Source organism: Pinus tabuliformis, chromosome 3_2, assembly GCF_031772625.1.
Source record: "Pinus tabuliformis cultivar Carrire ecotype Pingquan chromosome 3_2, CPIR1, whole genome shotgun sequence".
NCBI lineage: Eukaryota > Viridiplantae > Streptophyta > Pinopsida > Pinales > Pinaceae > Pinus > Pinus tabuliformis.
Genome location: NC_142302.1, coordinates 680,636,472 through 680,655,286, shown reverse-complemented (window position 1 = coordinate 680,655,286; position 18,815 = coordinate 680,636,472). Strand labels below are relative to the sequence as shown.

At 39.1% G+C, this 18,815-nt stretch overlaps 1 protein-coding gene across 2 annotated transcripts in view; it reads right to left on the bottom strand.

Moving 5' to 3' along the window:
* Positions 1–18,815, bottom strand: part of LOC149182476 (uncharacterized) — a 271,544-nt gene that overhangs the window by 24,422 nt on the left and 228,307 nt on the right. For both annotated transcript variants that reach the window (XM_089416867.1, XM_089416868.1), the window contains one exon: positions 5,878–5,987. In XM_089416867.1, coding sequence (XP_089272993.1) covers positions 5,878–5,987 — 110 coding nt within the window. The remainder of the gene's footprint in view (positions 1–5,877; positions 5,988–18,815) is intronic.

Here is an 18,815-nt window from a genome sequence, read left to right as displayed (position 1 = left end):
CTTTTCTAATGGTAATTGCTTGTGAATGCTTTTTACTTCATTAGATTATGATCTTCTCTTTAGTTATATTATTATAGTGTTCTTCATCAAACAACTACCAAAGCATAAACAATAACGAGACAAGAGACACAGAATATAGGCGATCATCCAGGGCCAAAACCTCTCTCACTCGAGAGGAAAACCCAAACGAATTCTTCTTCTTATAGAGACTTCAATTGACGAATACCAAGACCTAGACCCTTGACCAAGAGCCCTCCAAGACCAAGACACAAAGCTTCCTTGATGAGATCCTTCTTGCTTGAGTCAACAATAGTCAAACCTCTGTTTCTTCCTTCTTCTCGGCTACCCTTCAGAATTCGGCTTCCTTTTCTCTGCTTCAGACCTGCAACTTTTTCGGCCTCCTTGGAAACCCTAGTTGCAACACATGTGAGAGATATATGGTGATTTAACCCCTCAATCTTCTTTGCTTGGACTGAATGGCCTTCTCCTCCAATTCGACTTGATGAACTGACTTATATACTTCTTGATTCGACTTCTATTACAGCAAGGAAGACTTCAACCCTTCTCTGTAGCAGTGACACTCCTTTTCCTCACAGTTGTGAGTGGATATCAGCCCTAAAACATACCCAAACAACTTTGCTCTACCTTCTTCTCGCTCGTTATGAGACTCATTTCCAAGTGTTTCTCACACTCCTAATTGCAGAGTTTCTTGACCAAAATTCTCTGCCTCAAATGAAAGTTGAGTTGCCCTATTTATAGTGGTTTGCCCATCAAATAAACCGACTTGAGTGAGGGTGAGCTGACATGTCCTTTGGTGTAGATTATTTACTCCATCTTGAAGGAGATGATTTTGCACATTGATTCAATTTGACTTTATGACCAATCCTAAGGGCTCACAATGGGAGCCTTAACTAAAAATAAAATTCCTTGCTCATGAAACCCATGAGACAAGCATTACAATAATAATTTTATTTTCCTTCTTTGCATCAATTACATAAAATCACAATTACACATCATTATGAAGACCAGACCTAGTTACACTTTTTAACAAAAATGAGATGATAAGTAGTCTTGAAAAACAAATCAATGTTAGATGAAAGCTACCAATTGCAAGATATTTAAAGAGATGCTCACATAAAGATACTATCATTCATAATCATAAGCATGCATAGTAGCAATTTAAAGGACAATGATTTGCAAATGAAATTAAATGAAACAAAACATTACTTGCAAAAGAAAATGTTGTACTCGCTAAATGAGATGCTTCAATAACAAAAAAATTGATAACTTCAATGGATAGCGAGGTTATTCTCCATAACAAGTACATGAGATAAGCTTGCAAGTAAATTGGAAAATGCTCTGAAATAAATGAGTTAGAATGATATGCAACTCAGGTGAGGTGAGATGCAATTATCTTGGTAAGTTTTTAAACTAAATGCCTATTCTAGGTGAGAGATTCTCTCTTCAACCTCTTGCCAAAGGGTAAAGATTGGGATAACTACAAGGAAGAGGGGCAGAGGAAGCACTTGTCTTCGTTAACGATACCCTTCCCCTAATCCTTACAAGCCATGTGTGCCTTCGTTCCTACAAGGGGACAAAGCGATCTTCATAACTACAGGGTCATACACTTTACCTTACTTTGTACCAATTGGAAAAACTTGTAAGGAAAATCTTGGCCCTATTATTTATATACAACGACGCTGATGCTTGGAGGTAAATTTTAAGTGTACAAGATCTAAACTAAAATGCCTAAATGGGGTGCTTGGATGTTAATAGTGCTTGCAAACGAAAATGCCTCAAAGTAAGTGGATCAATTGCTCAAAATACGATTTCATCAATGACTTCAATTACCCCCAAAATTACTGACAATCTTTGCAAAAGTAAATGGCATGTAAATATAAGCTTCATTAATGATCAAAATCTGCAATTTTGCTTCATGTAAATGCTTCAAAAAGATGTACCAATGAACAATATAATTAAACACAAGTTGACATGAAGCATGCATTAGTAAGTCATGCGAGCCAAAATGCCAAGTAAATGAAGCTAGACCAATTGAAATGCAACCAAAAGTGAAATTGTTTGCTTGTAAGTAAATGAATGATTACTAGATTGTAAATTGCTTCAAAGTAAAGTGCTCCAAAGTGTATGATGCACAATCAAAGTAATAGATCAACACGTAATGAGACAATATACTCCAAAAACACAAAATGCTAAACAAATGAGTCAAACTTGTCACATAAAACTTAAAGTAGTTGCTTGTTCAAAATTCCTTCCAAAATCAAATAGCAATTTCACTCCTGGAATACTACTCTAATCAAATATATATGCAAGGTAGCTTGTGAATATAGATCCACAACAAATGGCAATAGAAGCTAACAAGAACCAAATGCATAAGAAATTGAAGCACAGTAACAATAGTATGGAAAGAAATCACCTCAAGATAGCCAAGATAACGCCACTAATGATACCCCAAAGTCTTTGTTTTATTAGCAAAATGCAAGTGTACAAAATGGCAGTCTCCTCAAGCCCAATAGCTCATAACATGAATATATAGTGAGAGCCCATTACTCACTTAAATAGAAATTTGGGAGCTAATCCCAAGGAAAATGATGAGAATCCCAAAGCAAATGGGTGACAATCCCAATTCTCCTCCATGCAATTTGAATTTCCCGAGGGGCACCTCGATTTCTTCCTTAGAGGCCCATGCAATCATTGATGAGGGAGACTTCGTTGAGATGAGCCAACATGTGGGAGAGTGAAGTGGAGTGGTAGGAGACCACTCTCCACCTCACTCAATTGAACCCCAACCAAACTCAAGACTTGAGCTTGAAACTTGAACTAGTTTCCACAAATCGTGGGATATATCCTTGAGAACTCGTCTTCTCTAAAGAAATTCGATTTTCCTTTCTTGTCACATGTTTCTCCTTGATTCTTGGTCCATGGTGGTGTCCACATCACTCTTTGACTCTTTGATGATATTCCACCTCATTTCCACATCATTTAGCATATGTGGATATTTATTTTCTCCAATTTATTTAATTGTTGGGCTAATTTATTGTCACATTTTCCACAAAACTTAAGAAAAGTGGGTTTTGAGGCTCTAGAACTTATTTTTTACCCCTCAAAGAGTGTCATAATAGAATGTTGAGTGCGAGAGGTGTAATTTTGAGTACACATACCCCATACAACTTCTTTAGACATCACTTATTACATTTTACATTCAGAATTTATTCAAACTTCCGCCCTGCATAAAATTAAAAGAATTAAAAAACTGACCCCTAGACCTATTCAAAATCCACAAAATTTTATGAGTGATCTAGTATGGCAATATACAATGGCTCTAGACACTGGGACTCACCCAAGGCCTCACCATCAAGCCGCACTCCGGTTTTGGGGTTATGCTTGGAGGAAAAAACTCCATTAATTATAAAGTCCTCGAAAATACCTAATAATTAACCAAATATAAAAAATCTCCCACAGTAAATTCACTTTATGACAATGTTCCAAGTTACCTAGGCCTATTACATGATTCAATTCATCACACTGGTATCACTTTACATCATCCCCGCAATGGTTGTGGAATTTGAGTACAACATGAGAAGAAGAAATTAGAGTTAAAAAACTTTGTTGATATAGTGAAATCTGATGGAACATGAAGGCTCTGACATTGACATATCTTCGGGCATGGAGTCATCAAAAATTTTCAGGTGCAACTTCAGTAGTCAACAATGTCCATGAAGGATTTATTCTAGAGATGTTTAGCCCTCTTCATCAGGGAGATTTTCAGCCATAGATTTCAACTCTTGCATGTCATGACCCACTCTAGGATGATCTGGCTAATTATCTCATACTTCGTTATTGATCTGTCATATTGGAGTAACAAAGGACAAGAAAAGTCTTAGAATGCACCAGCCAACATGATGTGGAGACCCCAGAGGTTTCTCCTCAGCCTCTCCCTCTAGGAGTCTACCCAATCTCATCGAGACCAGTTTGGAGGTGTTGAACTTGATCTACACATGATGCTACATATTCTCAGAGCATTAGAGAGATCAACTCCAAATGACTCCAAAGTAGAGAACCTCATGCTCGTCAATCTACCTCCCAAATCTAGAGGAGCAACCAGAGATCCATTCAGAGTTCCTTCCTTCGACCTTAGATGTTAGCAGTGTTCCTTGCTCGTACATCCCCCAAGGATCATACAGTTGGGCTCTCCAACTCCCCCCCTCGCTTCTTTGGAGTTGCACAGTCCAGCAGCAAACATACGTTTCATTTCTCATTTTTGGTCATCTCATATCACTTTATACATTCTCTATTAGTACTTTTATTCCATGTTAGTTTTATTTTGGTCATATCTTAGTCTTATTAGCTTTGGAGTTACAATGGAGTTGCATTTTCCCTCCCACATGTCTTGTATTTACACTGGATGTCTCCTTTAGTCCTATTGACCTAATTTTGTGGTCACCCGAGGACATTAATAAAATTATCTTATCTTATCTTATCTAGGGGACTCTAACAATGAGCCAGTGCTCACTTCACCCCCTGCACCCTTAGCTATTAGACTCAAGGGACTCACTTGGTGTTTTGTATCACCATCTCTTTGTGAAGGTTTTATACATATGTTCTAATGGTATCCTTATGTAGGTTTCTTTCTTTATATTATTTCCGCATTTTCTAGGACATGCTCTTGCACTCCCACATTGTATTCATACTAGTTGTACTCTTCAGTCTCATTAACGTACTTTTGTGGTCACTTGTCCGACATTAATAAAATTATCCCTATCCTTACTACTCTCATTGGCAAGGATTGCACCCTTATCATAAATGAGGACAAAATTCTTGAATTGATCATCTCTCAAATACATTATTTATAGTGCCTTACACTGTTATCATAGTTTAACCGCAGAAGACTAACACTAACAGCAGATGATACATATTGGTCATAGCATACATGTCATGCCACTAACACTGACTTTAAAGTTCTCTAACACATATTCTGATTGCATAATACAAATGTACATTTGAAATTATTCAATGTTAGTGCTAGTATTTTCTCTTCCAACATGCCTACTGTTTTAAAATTATTCCTAAAAACATATCTAACAGCTATAAGTTACTTTACTTACAAAATAATAAATTACACATTGAGGACAAAATATATTTTTAAGACTAAAGCGTTAATTGTTGACGCTAGTCACAAGAGTCACAACAATAGAATTTTAATATTTTATATATTGTATCTAACCTTGAATCCTAATGCAAGTGACCTTGTATCATCTAATTGGTTCATTATGCATTCTTCATCATCTTTCTATCTCTCTTGTTCATTGTCCTGATGATGGATTGTGTATCATAGAAACAAAACGTCAACTGTGACTTCACGCTCCCACTTTATATTGCCACTTATGCACTAAGCAGTCCCGTTGACCTACTTTTTGGTCATTTGTTGGATAGTAGTAAACTTATCTAATACACTGAATCTGGAACCAATGAAAACATACACTAGTTTGTTTTAAAAAATGAATTGCTTGGTTGATATCAGGTAAGGGATCAAAAAATGATCATGCAACATAAGCAATATGAAAATAACCTCTCAAGCAAAACAAAATTATATATGAAATTATCCATATAAATATAGCAGATATATATCCCAATCTCAGTATGACTCCACTTTTTCAAGTCTTATATTCACAAATCTCCGAAAAGACCCAAGTGACCGATAGTTCTCTTGAGTAAAGCAAACATTTCATTGATACAAAAAATGTGTTCAGAAAAAGTAACATACGGCAGCAGGAATCAAATAAAAAAATAACACCCTAAAAATGTATGAATGCATATCTTGCACTGCTTAAATGAGCAGAGAAGATTTAGACCACAAACCTTGGTATGCTTCCACTTCGGCGAGTATCATATTCAGTTGCTTGCCGAAGAGCTCTTGCAAATGCTTTGAAAGTTGCCTCAATTATATGGTGAGAGTTCTTTCCTGCAAGCTGTCTCAATCAAGACACCTAGAAGTTAGACCTGTTTTCATTTATCTTTGTATGAGTTTGAGAATATTAAAAAAACCTTTCATCTTAATGCCAAACAAGAACAAAGCAATGAAAATGAAAAATTGAAGAGCTTTTTTCGAAACTAGCTGACCGTGCAGGATAACATATGGATGAATGATGGCATTGAAACAAAATATTACTTCAACTAGCTCCAGTTTAGCATGGTTGCATCGGTTTAATAAATTCCCATCAATATATATTGTCATGCATAAATGAATATGATGAGTGGCACTTCATTATCTGATTAATCTGTGCTATTTGCGCACTACCTCAGTCACATCCCATTTACCTCAGCATCCAGCAAGATGACTTCAGGTCACATGAAGCAACTTCTATATTTACAGTTTGCTATTTTTTAGCATATTTTAATTTTAGAAACTACTATTTTTAGCAATTTTAGAGTCTGGTCCAATTTAGAGGATAATTACATAACTGAGTACCCAGTTCGAAGATTTATTCGAGGTTCAAGTTTTAGCTAATTCCATGACCACAAATTCTGGCATATTTTAGCAGTGTTACTTTTAACAGGGTCACTAGACTTTTGGATACCCAGTGTGGGACACAGTCACAGTGTCAGAATTCAAGCCATTCTGAGCACTTTTGAATGTCAGGGCTAGTTTCTTTTGGCATGAACAAGAAGGCACTTGGTGGGCCCACATAAGGGTACTTGGTTCTTGCTATTTTCAGGTATTATCTTCCTTGTGAAGCTTCCATATGAGCTGAACTCATGCACCCTAGTTGATGAGATTCCTTCCCCTTTCCTTGAGCCCTTGTTCATTGCTTAATCCTACTCAACCCTCTTTAAGAGCCTCTTACTATTTTAAAATTTGATTTATTTGGCATAAGAAGTGGCTACTATTTATAAGTTTGTTGACTTTAGGGCAAAACATGGCCTAGAAGAGGTTTTCTTGCAAATATAGAAGCCCACAATTATTATTTTCGCCTAGGAGGTGCTATGCCCTACTTGAGAGGCCTAGTTACTATTTTTAATGTATCTCCTTTCCTAAACTTAGCCTAGCCCAACATACTATTTTGACTCTCACTTATTCCATGACTTTAGGCTTTATTTCTGGACATTTCCTTTCCTAGAACCATGTGCCCTAATCTCTTGATATTTTAACATGCATGATAGGTTATCTTTAGAGAGTTCAACTAGAAATTTCGTATTTTGCATGAGGGTTTTTATTCGCAAAGAAAGTGATTAATCTTGGAAGGAGGGTGTGTTAACTGCTCAAATGTACCTAAGAGGGAACCAGACTCCATGGCCCAATGGACAAGGCGCCTGTCAAATTATTTCAAGTCCAGAAGTCCAGAAAAGCAGTTATGCCCCTACTCTCTCTCTCTCTCTCTCATGTTGGAAAATGTAACCAGATTCCGTCATCATAATTACCTTTGTAATTATGACATTGTATATTTCTGGAAAAGAAGAAAAATAATTATTGTTTTAGGCATGGGTTTCATGCTCAAATTGATTTGTCTTCTAGGTCAAGCATGTTCTTCATGCTTCTAGGGTTTGTCAAGTCAAAAGAATATTTGTCATAAGTCTAGAAGTCAAGTCCCATTTGGATTTTGATAAGAAAGTGTAGAAAGAATTTTGTTTCAAGTCAAAATGTCAATTTTTATCACTACAAGACCAAGTCGGCCCTGCCTCTTCAAGTCAGTTCTATTTGGGGCAATTCGACCTCCTAAAGATGTGTATATATAAGAGAAGTTTGACCTCATTTGGAGAACACATCAAGCAAGTTTGATCTCTTGAAAAAGCAGGAGAAAAATCAACGAAAAGGACAAGGAAAGAAGTCAAAGTCAAGGAGAGATAAAGCAAGGTCGAAAGAGAAGGAAATCTGCCCAAAAAAATCCCACACATGCGAAATTGCAGAGTTGTAGGAAGGCCGAAAATTGCAGGTCTGTTGCAGCAGGCCGAAATTCTGTTGCAAGGGCCAAAATCTGAAGTTTGACCAGTTTTGGAAGGGTTTGACCATCATTGACTGATTGGAAAAGCTTGGAAGGAGGGCTGTGTTATGAAACCAGCTCAAGAAAAGATAGAAAAGAGAGATCAACGCCTTAGAATTCAGCCTCTTCGAGGGGGCAACCTCCTTTACATTACATAAATGAACAATTCTTGGATGATACAAATGAAAATACCTCCTTTCTATATATAGGAGTCTAAGTGGTCCCGACTCCCAATACAATCAAAGGCTACATAACAATAATATTGTAGGGCGCAACAGTAACAATGGTGGGCTTCTATGGGGCACAATAGTAACAATATGGGCACTACATGGGTACATCAATATAATAAGTGGGTTCTACTAATAAAAATAAGGGGTTATACTAATAGTATAGGGGCCTAACATGCCCCTCTCCTTCAGAAAGAGGTTCCAATATGATTTTTCCTTCCTCTTCAATTCCTGGCAATATTGCTTGAATTGGGATCTTTTGCAACTTTTGAATAAGTGGCCATACTTCTTCATTCTTCTTCCATTCATCCGTTGCTTCGTTTATCCAATTTGGTTGGATAATATAAATAGCACAAAACAATGCTTTCACATCCTCATCCTTGAAGCGTCTTCCCATTCGGTAAGGTCGCCATTTTTTAAGTGCATGTAGTATTGCCAACATTTCCTTCTCATAAATAGCTTGCTTGAGATGTAGCAGTAAAAATACCCAATCACTCACATCAAAACATTTTTCACTACGATGTTGATCTACCTTTTGTTCCATTTGATTTTGCACCGAAGTGGCGTTATCCTTTAAAAGTTGGAGAACTTGCTGTTGATGCTCAATATGATCTTTCTCTACTTGAACCTTTTTCTTCTTGATATGTCCTTCTATCTTTTGAGGAGTGGTAATTTCTTCCAGTCCTTTACAAGATATGGTCGGATTCATTTCTTGATGCTCGATGTGATCTTTCACTTCTTGAACATTTTTCTTCTTGATGTGTCCTTCTATCTTGATAGTTTGAGGAGTGGTAATTTCATCCATTGAATTACAAGATATGGTTGGATTCATTTCTTCTTTCTCGATGTGATCTTTCACTTCTTGCACCTTTTTCTTCTTGATATGTCCTTCTATCTTGAGAGTTTGAGGAGTGGTAATTCTTGCCAATGCTTTACAAGATATGGTCTGATTCATTTCTTCTTTCTCTGGGGTGGTGTCCTGACGTATATCCTCTTCTTTTGATGTTTCTTGATCCTTTTCTTCTTCCTCTTCATATTCTATGTAAAATAATTTCTTCTCAGCACACCTATGACCTTTAGTGCATTTGCTATCACAATTGTAACAAAGCCCTTTTTCTCTTTTTTCTTCCAATTGTTGTGGTGTAACCCTTGTAGGTTGTGGAAGGCTGGGAGAAACAACACTTCCATCTTTATAGTTGTGAGGGGTATGCTTCCTGGTTTCCATAATTTTGATTTCCATTATGTCACAAAGCCCCTTTACTCTTTCCAATTGTTGTGGTGTTGCTCTAAAGAAGGTGTTGCTCTTTATATCCTCATAATGTGCTATCATTTCCTCCGTGAAAATTGACCACGTAACAAGTTTTTTACGAGAACAAAGCCCTTTGTACCATAAAAATTGATCTGGTTCTAAATATGAAGATGCAATACATACCTTTTGTAATAGTTGTACACCATGTATATCAAAATATTGCTCCATCTGAAGTATCCAATTTACCGGATCCTTGCCATCAAACTTCCTCATCTTGCTTTTTCTTGATTTTAGGAGCTCTACCTTGAAACGACTGTAACTCTGTACTTTCGGATCTTTAAGTTCTGAACTTGTGACCTGTAGTAGCCCTCTGTGTCCTCTTTCCAATGCCACAAGTCTGATCCAAATTGGATTCTCCAAGAAAAAGTTATACACAATCTCCCGCAGTGACCTGATTATAGACTAGTTCAGTAGAGCGAACTTGTATGAAGTGCCACGTGTCACTGTTTCAACCTTTGACTCTGAAAAATATATAAACAGAAACTACAGTCCGTCCTCTTTCTGTACCTTCTTACGAAATTTCAATCCGATGCTCAGAAAGAAAGTTATGACGATTTTCCCCAGGTCACTTGTTTTGAGTGTAATTCAGGAGTCTGCAAAAAGACCAACTTCCGCAGATCATATCTCCGAAAATATCGCGCGAAAAGATCTGAAATTTGGACCCAAGGTTCCGCGCGATTTCTTCTCAAATGGGTTTTTTTTGCGACTTCTGAAACGTCACAGAAAAAAAGTTATAGCGAAAATTCCACTATGACCTGTTTGGAGCAGCGAAACCCTAGAATCCAAAGCTCTGATACCAAATGTTATGAAACCAGCTCAAGAAAAGATAGAAAAGAGAGATCAACGCCTTAGAATTCAGCCTCTTCGAGGGGGCAACCTCCTTTACATTACATAAATGAACAATTCTTGGATGATACAAATGAAAATACCTCCTTTCTATATATAGGAGTCTAAGTGGTCCCAATACAATCAAAGCCTACATAACAATAATATTGTAGGGCGCAACAGTAACAATGGTGGGCTTCTATGTGGCATAATAGTAACAATATGGGCACTACATGGGTACATCAATATAATAAGTGGGTTATACTAATAACAATAAGGGGTTACACTAGTAGTATAGGGGCCTAACAGGCTGACTTGGGGCTTGTGAGTGGACTTGCTCTTGGCATTTGGGTCTTCGATTTCTCATTTGATCTGATTCTATAAGAAGAGAAGAAATTATCTCTAGGTTTTCCCCTTGGAGGGATTTTGCCCTATAGCTTGGAGCCTACATCTTGTGTCCATTGTCTTTTATGATCTTCATGGTTTATGGTCTTGATAATTGTTTAATGAAAGGAATCTAATAAAGAATAATAAGAAGCTAACATAAGTTCGCAAGTAGTTATTAAGGATAGAAGAATTGCTTTAATTGCAGCCCTACTTGATTCTCCAACATCTTCTTCATTGGATGCAAATTTCGTACCTCGAGGGGGATTGTAAAAGAATGTCACTAGAATGATGAAACTTATGTAAAAGGCTTAGCCTATTGGGACTGTTGCCACACAATCTAGCAGGGGTCCTAGGAGGGGTGCCTAAGGGACAACTACTAGACCAAATGACAACAATGGAACAAAGACCCACTGTCACCTCAGTGAATGCCCCTGTTCTTTATGGACTTTCATTGATGGGAGGAGTCCCAATATAAAGGAAATCACCAAGATGATAGGATCAATGGCTTGGTATAGTGTGATTTCCAAGTCCCATTCAAAGGAGAGGCTTAGATAATGGCTCAATTGCTTCAAAGAGAAGCTAATGGCTCTCCAAGAAAGACCTAAATATGGAAATGAGGATCTAGGCTTTTGAGATGATACAATGAGCTTAGGTGTCCTAGAATCAAGATTTCCAAGATGGTGTATGACCACTCAACCAGCTCTTTGAAAGATGTAATTGTTTTGAAGGTGGATGATGCTAAAGTTGAGAGGACTAGGTTGGGTCCACACGAGACCTTGGGTTTTGGGATTGATCATAAATGAGAGACCCCGTAGGAGGACACTAGGTGAAGGTAGGACAAAGAAGAAGGCCAAAAGAGATCAACTTCGATGGGAAAACAGCGTCCAAAGACCACTAAACTTAGATGTGTAAGGTCGATTTCGAAGTTTGAGCAAGGGCTTGAAATTTCTCTCAAACTAGTCGTGGAAATTGCCTCAAAATTTGAGGAACACTAGAGAAGACAACTGCGCAATAGCCTATCCACTCAGTTTCTCAACATCATTCCTCTAATGAATTTCGCACAAGGCCCTAGCTAGCCATCTAGGGTTAGGACAGAAATTTGGAAAAGGTGAAGACAAGTTTTGAGGGTTGATCACCTAGGAATGAGACCTAGTGCCTTGACAATTGGGAGAAATGGAGTCTAGATTTCCTTTGATGAAAAGACTTCACTCTATCAAGGAGTCCTATGTAGCCTTTGCTAACCCTAGGAGGTAGCAACTTGACTACAAGAGGAATTTATACTTTGCTGGCAAGAGATGATGGAGTTTTAAGGATGCAAGACAAGACAAGCCTCTAGGAACATTCATTCACATTCCCTAATGAGTAATGCATGCAATGCTTCAATAACCCAGTGCTTTCAATAATTCACATTAAATTAGGGCATAAACAAGATTATGACAAGACATTCCATACATTAGACATGCAATAATACAAAGATATAGCATCAAAAACACACTTACAAGGAAATGCGAGTATATCCATCCATCACAATTGCAATTAGAAGCTCCAAGACAAGATAGTGAAAATCCCAAACATCAAAATACCTAAGTAGCAGGAAACGCAGGGGGGGAGGCCGTTTCCGTACGGAAACGAGTTTCCCCGTACCGTACGGCGTGGAAACGAGTTTCCGTCCGTACGGGCGCGTTTCCCGAAATGGAAACGCGCCCGTACGGACGGAAACTCGTTTCCACGCCGTACGGGCCCCGTTTCCTGCAAAATAATACTTGTTTTTAAAAAAAAAAAATTCCTAATTAGTTTTTAATTAATTTTAGGGTTTCTAATCACTTCTAGAAAGCATTTCTAAAGTTATAAAAGAGCAGTGCCTCTCATTCTCTCATCACACTATTCAGCAAGGAGTTTCTCTTGGAGATTGGCAGTTGTCTCAGTAGCTGGTGTTTTGAGCATTGAGCAAAGTAGATTTCAGCAGCAAGAGAAAGAGATTTCAGCAAGAGATTTCTGTAGCAGCAGATTTGGCTCAGCTACAGCCATATTTCTCTTCTCTTTTCTGGCATTTCCGGGTAGTTTCAACCACAGAAAATTAATTTGGGTAAGCCACATTCATTTTGTTAGTTTTTTCTTACTATTTCTTCAATTTTGCTAGGGTTTATGCAGCTAAATTGCTAAAAAAACGTTTTTTATTTATAGATTTGTTTTTTAAATTTATTTTTGCAGCAGATTTGGCTTAGCTACAGCCATATTTCTCCTCTTTTCTGGCATTTTAGGGTAGATTCAGCCACAGATAATTAATTTGGGTAAGCCACATTTATTTCTTAGTTTTTTTCTTACTATTTCTTTAATTTTTCTAGGGTTTATACAGCCAAAAATATGAAAAACGTTTTTATAAATTTATTATTTACAGATTTGTTTTTTTAATTTATTTTTGCAGCAATGGCTTCCAGCCAAAGTGCAGCTGCAACTTCAAACCCTAGGGCCAACCCAAGGGTTGAATATTATCCTCTTTGGAGGCATGTGACGAAGCTTCAAAAATGTGGAGGTGGTGGCTCATGGGAATGGCGATGCACTCTTTGCAATATTACGTACAAGGGCTCCTACCCAAGAGTGAAGGCGCATCTGTTGCATGGAGGAGGACAGGGGATTCTGAGTTGCACAAAAACAGTAGATCCGTTGGTAAGGAGGGCATATCAAAGAGAGCAAGATGAGGCGGATGGTACAAAGAGGAGGCATGATGAGCATACTCAGGCTACATCTAACATTGAGCCAAGGATTGTAGTTGAAGCAAGAAAGAGGAGAGGTGGTCACAGTCAAGAACATGAACAAGCAGCACCCAAACATACCAGAGGCTCAGGGGCATCCCAATCAGTACAGGATAGCAGAATTGCTAGATTGGTGAATGTGCAAGCAAGAGAAGAAGCTGATTCCAGAGTTGCCAGGTGCATTTATGCATGTGGTATCCCATTCAATGTTGTTCGCTCTCCTTACTGGCAAGATATGATAAGGGCAGTTAACAAAGCTCCTCAAGGGTACAAGGGGCCCAACTATGAGAAAGTCAGAACCCAGCTTCTCAAAAATGAGAAGGAACTTGTGGAGGGCATTTTAGCTCCAATTCGTTCTTCCTGGAGTAGCTCTGGGGTTACCATAGTCTCAGATGGTTGGACAGATATGAGGCGCAGACCATTGATAAATATCATTGCCACTTCCCCCAAAGGAGCAATGTTTATCAAGGCAGAAGACTGCTCAGGAGAGGTGAAAGATGCACAGTTCATTGCTGATATTATTATAAAAGCTATTGAACAAATAGGGGCTAACAGGGTGGTGCAAGTTATCACGGATAATGCACCAGTTTGCAAAGCTGCAGGTTTGATTATTGAGGGGAGGTATGACCACATATTTTGGACACCATGCATTGTCCATAATCTGAATCTGATCTTAGAGGAGATCGACAACAAAGTTTCCTGGATAAAGGAAGTCACAGGGGATGCAAGGGAGATTATCAAATTCATCACCAACCACCACCAGTCTCAGGCCATATTTCGAGAGTACTCCAAATTGGAGTTGTTAAAAGTTGCTGAGACAAGATATGCCTCAAACTTCGTGATGTTGCGCCGCCTTGTTGAGGTTAAGCATGCATTAGTTTCTATGGTGGTGAGTCAATTGTGGATTGAGTGGAGACAAGCAGATTCAGAGCGGGGATCTATGGTGCGTAGATTGTGCCTTGATGAGGATTGGTGGAGCAAGGTAGATTTCTTGCTAAAGTTCACAACCCCTGCATTTGAGCTTCTCCGGAGTGCTGACACTGACCAACCTTTCTTGGGAGAGGTATATGATGGCATGGATTCCATGGTTGAGAAAACTATGGAAATCATTTCGCAGGAGTCTCCACAACTTCTGTTTGTTGATGATCATTTTGCTGGTTTGATCAAGAAAATCATTGTTGACAGGTGGAACAATTTCAATACACCATTGCACACTTTAGCACATGCTTTGAACCCCAAATTTTATGATGAGGAGCTTATTGCTAAAAGCAATGGGAAGAGGAAGGCACCCCATAAGGATAGAGAGGTGGCTACTGGGGTGAAAAAAGCACTAATGAGAATGTTTCCTTCTCACCTACATAGGGAGGTAAAGGAGGAATTTGCCAGTTTCGCTGCAGGAATAGATGATTATGCAGATATATCAGCTTTGGAGGAGAGAAGCACCATGAATCCAGTTAGGTGGTGGATTTGTCATGGAGCAAATGGTGTACATTTGCAAAGCCTTGCCATTCGTATTCTTTCACAAGTGGCAAGCTCTTCATCAGCAGAAAGGAATTGGAGCACTTATGGTTTTATTCATTCTGTGAAGCGCAATAGGTTGGGCTCACAGAAAGCAGAGGATCTTGTTTATGTGCACTCCAACCTTCGCCTTGCATCTCGTAGGGATCCAGAATACAACAGTGGTCCTTCTAAAGAATGGGATGTGGATGCAGAAAATCCTGATTTGGATCTCTCTCTTGCTGCCCTGAATATTGAGGATGATTCTGGAAGTGGAGTTGGTGCATCATCTTCTTCAGCACCACCATCCACTGTTGAGCATTCTTCTGCTTCTATTTTTGATGAGGATTGTTATGATGAGGATTAGTCTTTTGTGACTTGTCTCTATAGTTCTTGCAGCCTTATAGTCTTTATTGTACTTGCAGCCTCATATACTAATATAAATAAAGGCTGATTTTGGATTTTCCAGTTCCTATATTTTTATTTTCATTATGTGATGACTCATGAGTAAATGTGATCATTGTGATGTAAATTTAATCTTAATGTTAAAATGTTTAAGTAAATGTATCATTAATGCTTTATGATTGCACATATATATATATATTAATAATTTTTAAATGTTTTTAATATATATATATATATATATATATATATATATATATAATATTATTATATATATTCGCGTTTCCCCGTTTCCAAAATTTGGGGAGGTCGCGTTTCGTTTCGCTTCCGCGTTTCCCCGTTTCGTGCAACTTAGCTGAAAATACATTAATTACATCTAATTCCATCCATCAATTGCAGGTCTGAATTCTTTTTATAAGAGAAATCCCAATCCAAATGATGATGAGTTACAAATGAGGCTCTCCTTTTATTTATATGAGCCTTTAGGAATTCAATTTGGTCTAATTAGCCTAATAAGCCCATAAAAATGACTTTAATGTGCAAAACAACAACCCTATTGGTGACAAGCCCACCAAATAGCTCAAAAGTGTACAACAAGCCTTCCTAATGAGGCTGAAATGATAGAATAATGGTGCAAAAGGGTTGTTGGAAGGCCAAGATAAGTCCTCCATGGCCCAAGCTGAAGAGGGCTCTCAAACTGATGACCAAGGGGGTGGCCCCTTGGTTTCCAAGCAAAACATCTGTGGTGCTCCCAAGTGGCTTATCGGGCATAATCATGGTCTCATGGGTCTCCAACTGGAGCAATAATGTCGATGCTCCATCAATAAGGGAAAGAATAATGACACATGCCCTTCCATGTCTCTCTGACAAAACCTCATTTGGGCCCTAGATCAGCTGTCAAGTGTCAAGTGCAAAGTATGTGGCCAGCTGGGCAATGTGGCCCAAGTGCATCATCATCTTTGTATAACTATGACATGAACAAGAAATGTGTAGTGTTGAAGAAGCCCATGGTGTGGCAATCAATGATTTGTTGTGATGGATACCCATGGCTCTCAACACTCACTCTACAAATGCCATTATGATCCTCTAGAGGGCTCAGATCCTATATGGGGAGACCAAGTCCAAATGGAGACCCACCTGCAATCCTGTATAAGATCCAATGTGTCTCCTCACCTTCTAGTACAACAACTCATTAGTGCAATTGAGTAAATAAGATGCAAACCAGGGGCAAAAGTGGACACTTCATAATGGCATGCCCTTCCAAATGGGCTTTAGAAGGTACAAGTGTCTCCTTTCTCAACAAGAGAGTTTAATAAAGGACCCTATTAGGTGGTTTCAACCTCTAAGGGACCAACAGGTCCATGGTACATCTGTCAAAAGACAAGTGTCATATGAAATGAGGGTGGAACGGAGTAGAGGCAATAGGGAAGGCCCCAAGCCACATGCCATGGTACAAGGGTAGCTATAATGAGGGAAGCCCACAAACTGGGTGTATAGATGCAAGAGGGAGAAATCATGGAAGATGAGTTACCTCGGCCTTTGATTTTCCACCCTTCATATGCCTTTTTGCCTTTTATTGATTTGTTTTCTTTTGACTACTCAGGGCTCCAGGGAATGAGAGCATGATGTGTATGATAAAGTAATGATTACCCCGCTAAGGTTCGGCAATTCATCACCCACCAAGGGTTGGGACAATCATGGGTTCCTTAATGACGCAAGGGGCACACATAGGGGCCCTACAAACCAGGGTGATGGCCATAGCGATAAGGGGTAGAGCTCATTTTTGGCTTTTGCCCATGCTCTAAATTTTTATATCCCGACCATTTTTTGCATTTTGTGTTACATTTTTTGTTATAAGTGACCAAATTATGCTTTTATCTTTCTTTTTAGCTGCATCAAACTTTGGGGCATCATTCCAGGCCCGACCCAGAGTGTGGTCAAGGGGAGGGGAGGCTAACTCCTTGTGGATCCAATGGACAAATTTGGACCTAGACGGGAAAAGTGTGAAAAGGGGTTATAATGATCGGAAGGGAGTGACACATATGGTGTCGGGAAACAGGACCATGCAAAAAAATCCAGGGTTTCCCATGTAATGCCACTCTTAAAGCCAGTAGCCAATAGACGAGATTCCATGGGACTAAGATACAATATTAACCACCAAGTTGGGATTGTTACCACTCAAACTAATAGGGGTCCTTGGAGGGGATCTCGTGGAGCAAGTACTAGGTCAAGTGGCAACAATGGAGCAATAGCCCACTATCACCTCAACTAAAGCTCCCTGCTCTTTACGGACTTTCACCGATGGGAGTTGTCTCGCTATGAGAGGAATCACTAGAATAGTTAGATCAATGATAGGATATGAGGTGATTCCTAAAGGTTATTCACAAGAGAGGCTCAAATAATGGGCTTGCTTTCTATAGAAGCAAGATGAATGGCTCTCCAGGAAGGGCTAAGGGATTACTAAGACCTAGCGTTTGAGGTATGTTACGTGAAAAGAGGTACCCAAGATCAAGGAATCCTAAAAGAAAAAGGGTTTCTAGTGTCCTTTGTGAAATTGGAGTTTCAAGTTTGCAGGGCCACAAAGAAGCCCAAGTGGACCCTGTTACCCACCATTTTGTGGGTGATATCCCCAAGGGAAATTTTTTTGTCGTGATGAGCCTCAGCTAGCAAGTAGCAGCGACTTGATGCCTCCTGCTAGCTCCTTGTGCCATTTCTCTGCCACCTGAGCCAACCATGTGGTCCCTCACCCACCTATATTGATCGTATGTTTGAAGGTGGGCCTCCCAAATCTAAAGGTATGTCTTGTCATTTGATAATTGAGTATTGGGTTTATTTATCATGGATACTTCTGGGTATGGATTGATGGGGGGATTTGGCGGAAAGAGTGGGCTTAGTTTGTACTCTTGTCTCCTTGATCTCTTTTGGTTGTTACCCTTGAATCTTAGTCCCATGGGATCTCCTTTATTGACCATTTGGTTCTAGGGTGGTACTACTTGGGAAACCCCGACTTTGGGTGCGTGGTCCCGCTCCTTTACCCGCATACATTACTCCCTTCCCACTCATTATACCCCATTCATCATTTCTCCCACCTGGGCCCACATTCCCATTCTGGGTCCACATAGGGCTAGCCTCCCTATCCCCTTGCCCCCACCTTGGGTTAGGCCTAGAATGATGCCCTGGATGTTGAAGCAACTAAAAAAATAAGAAAAAGCATAATTGGCCACATTTTACAGGAAATTGTACTAGAAAATGCAAAGATGGCCAGGACAAAAAATAATTAGCACATCAGCAAAAGCGAATACATGAGCTCTACCCCAATCCATGGCCATCACCTTGGTTCCATATGCCTTAGATGAGCCTCTGTTATCATTTAGGAACCCATGATTGTCCCAACCCCTGGAGGGCAATGAACGGCCCT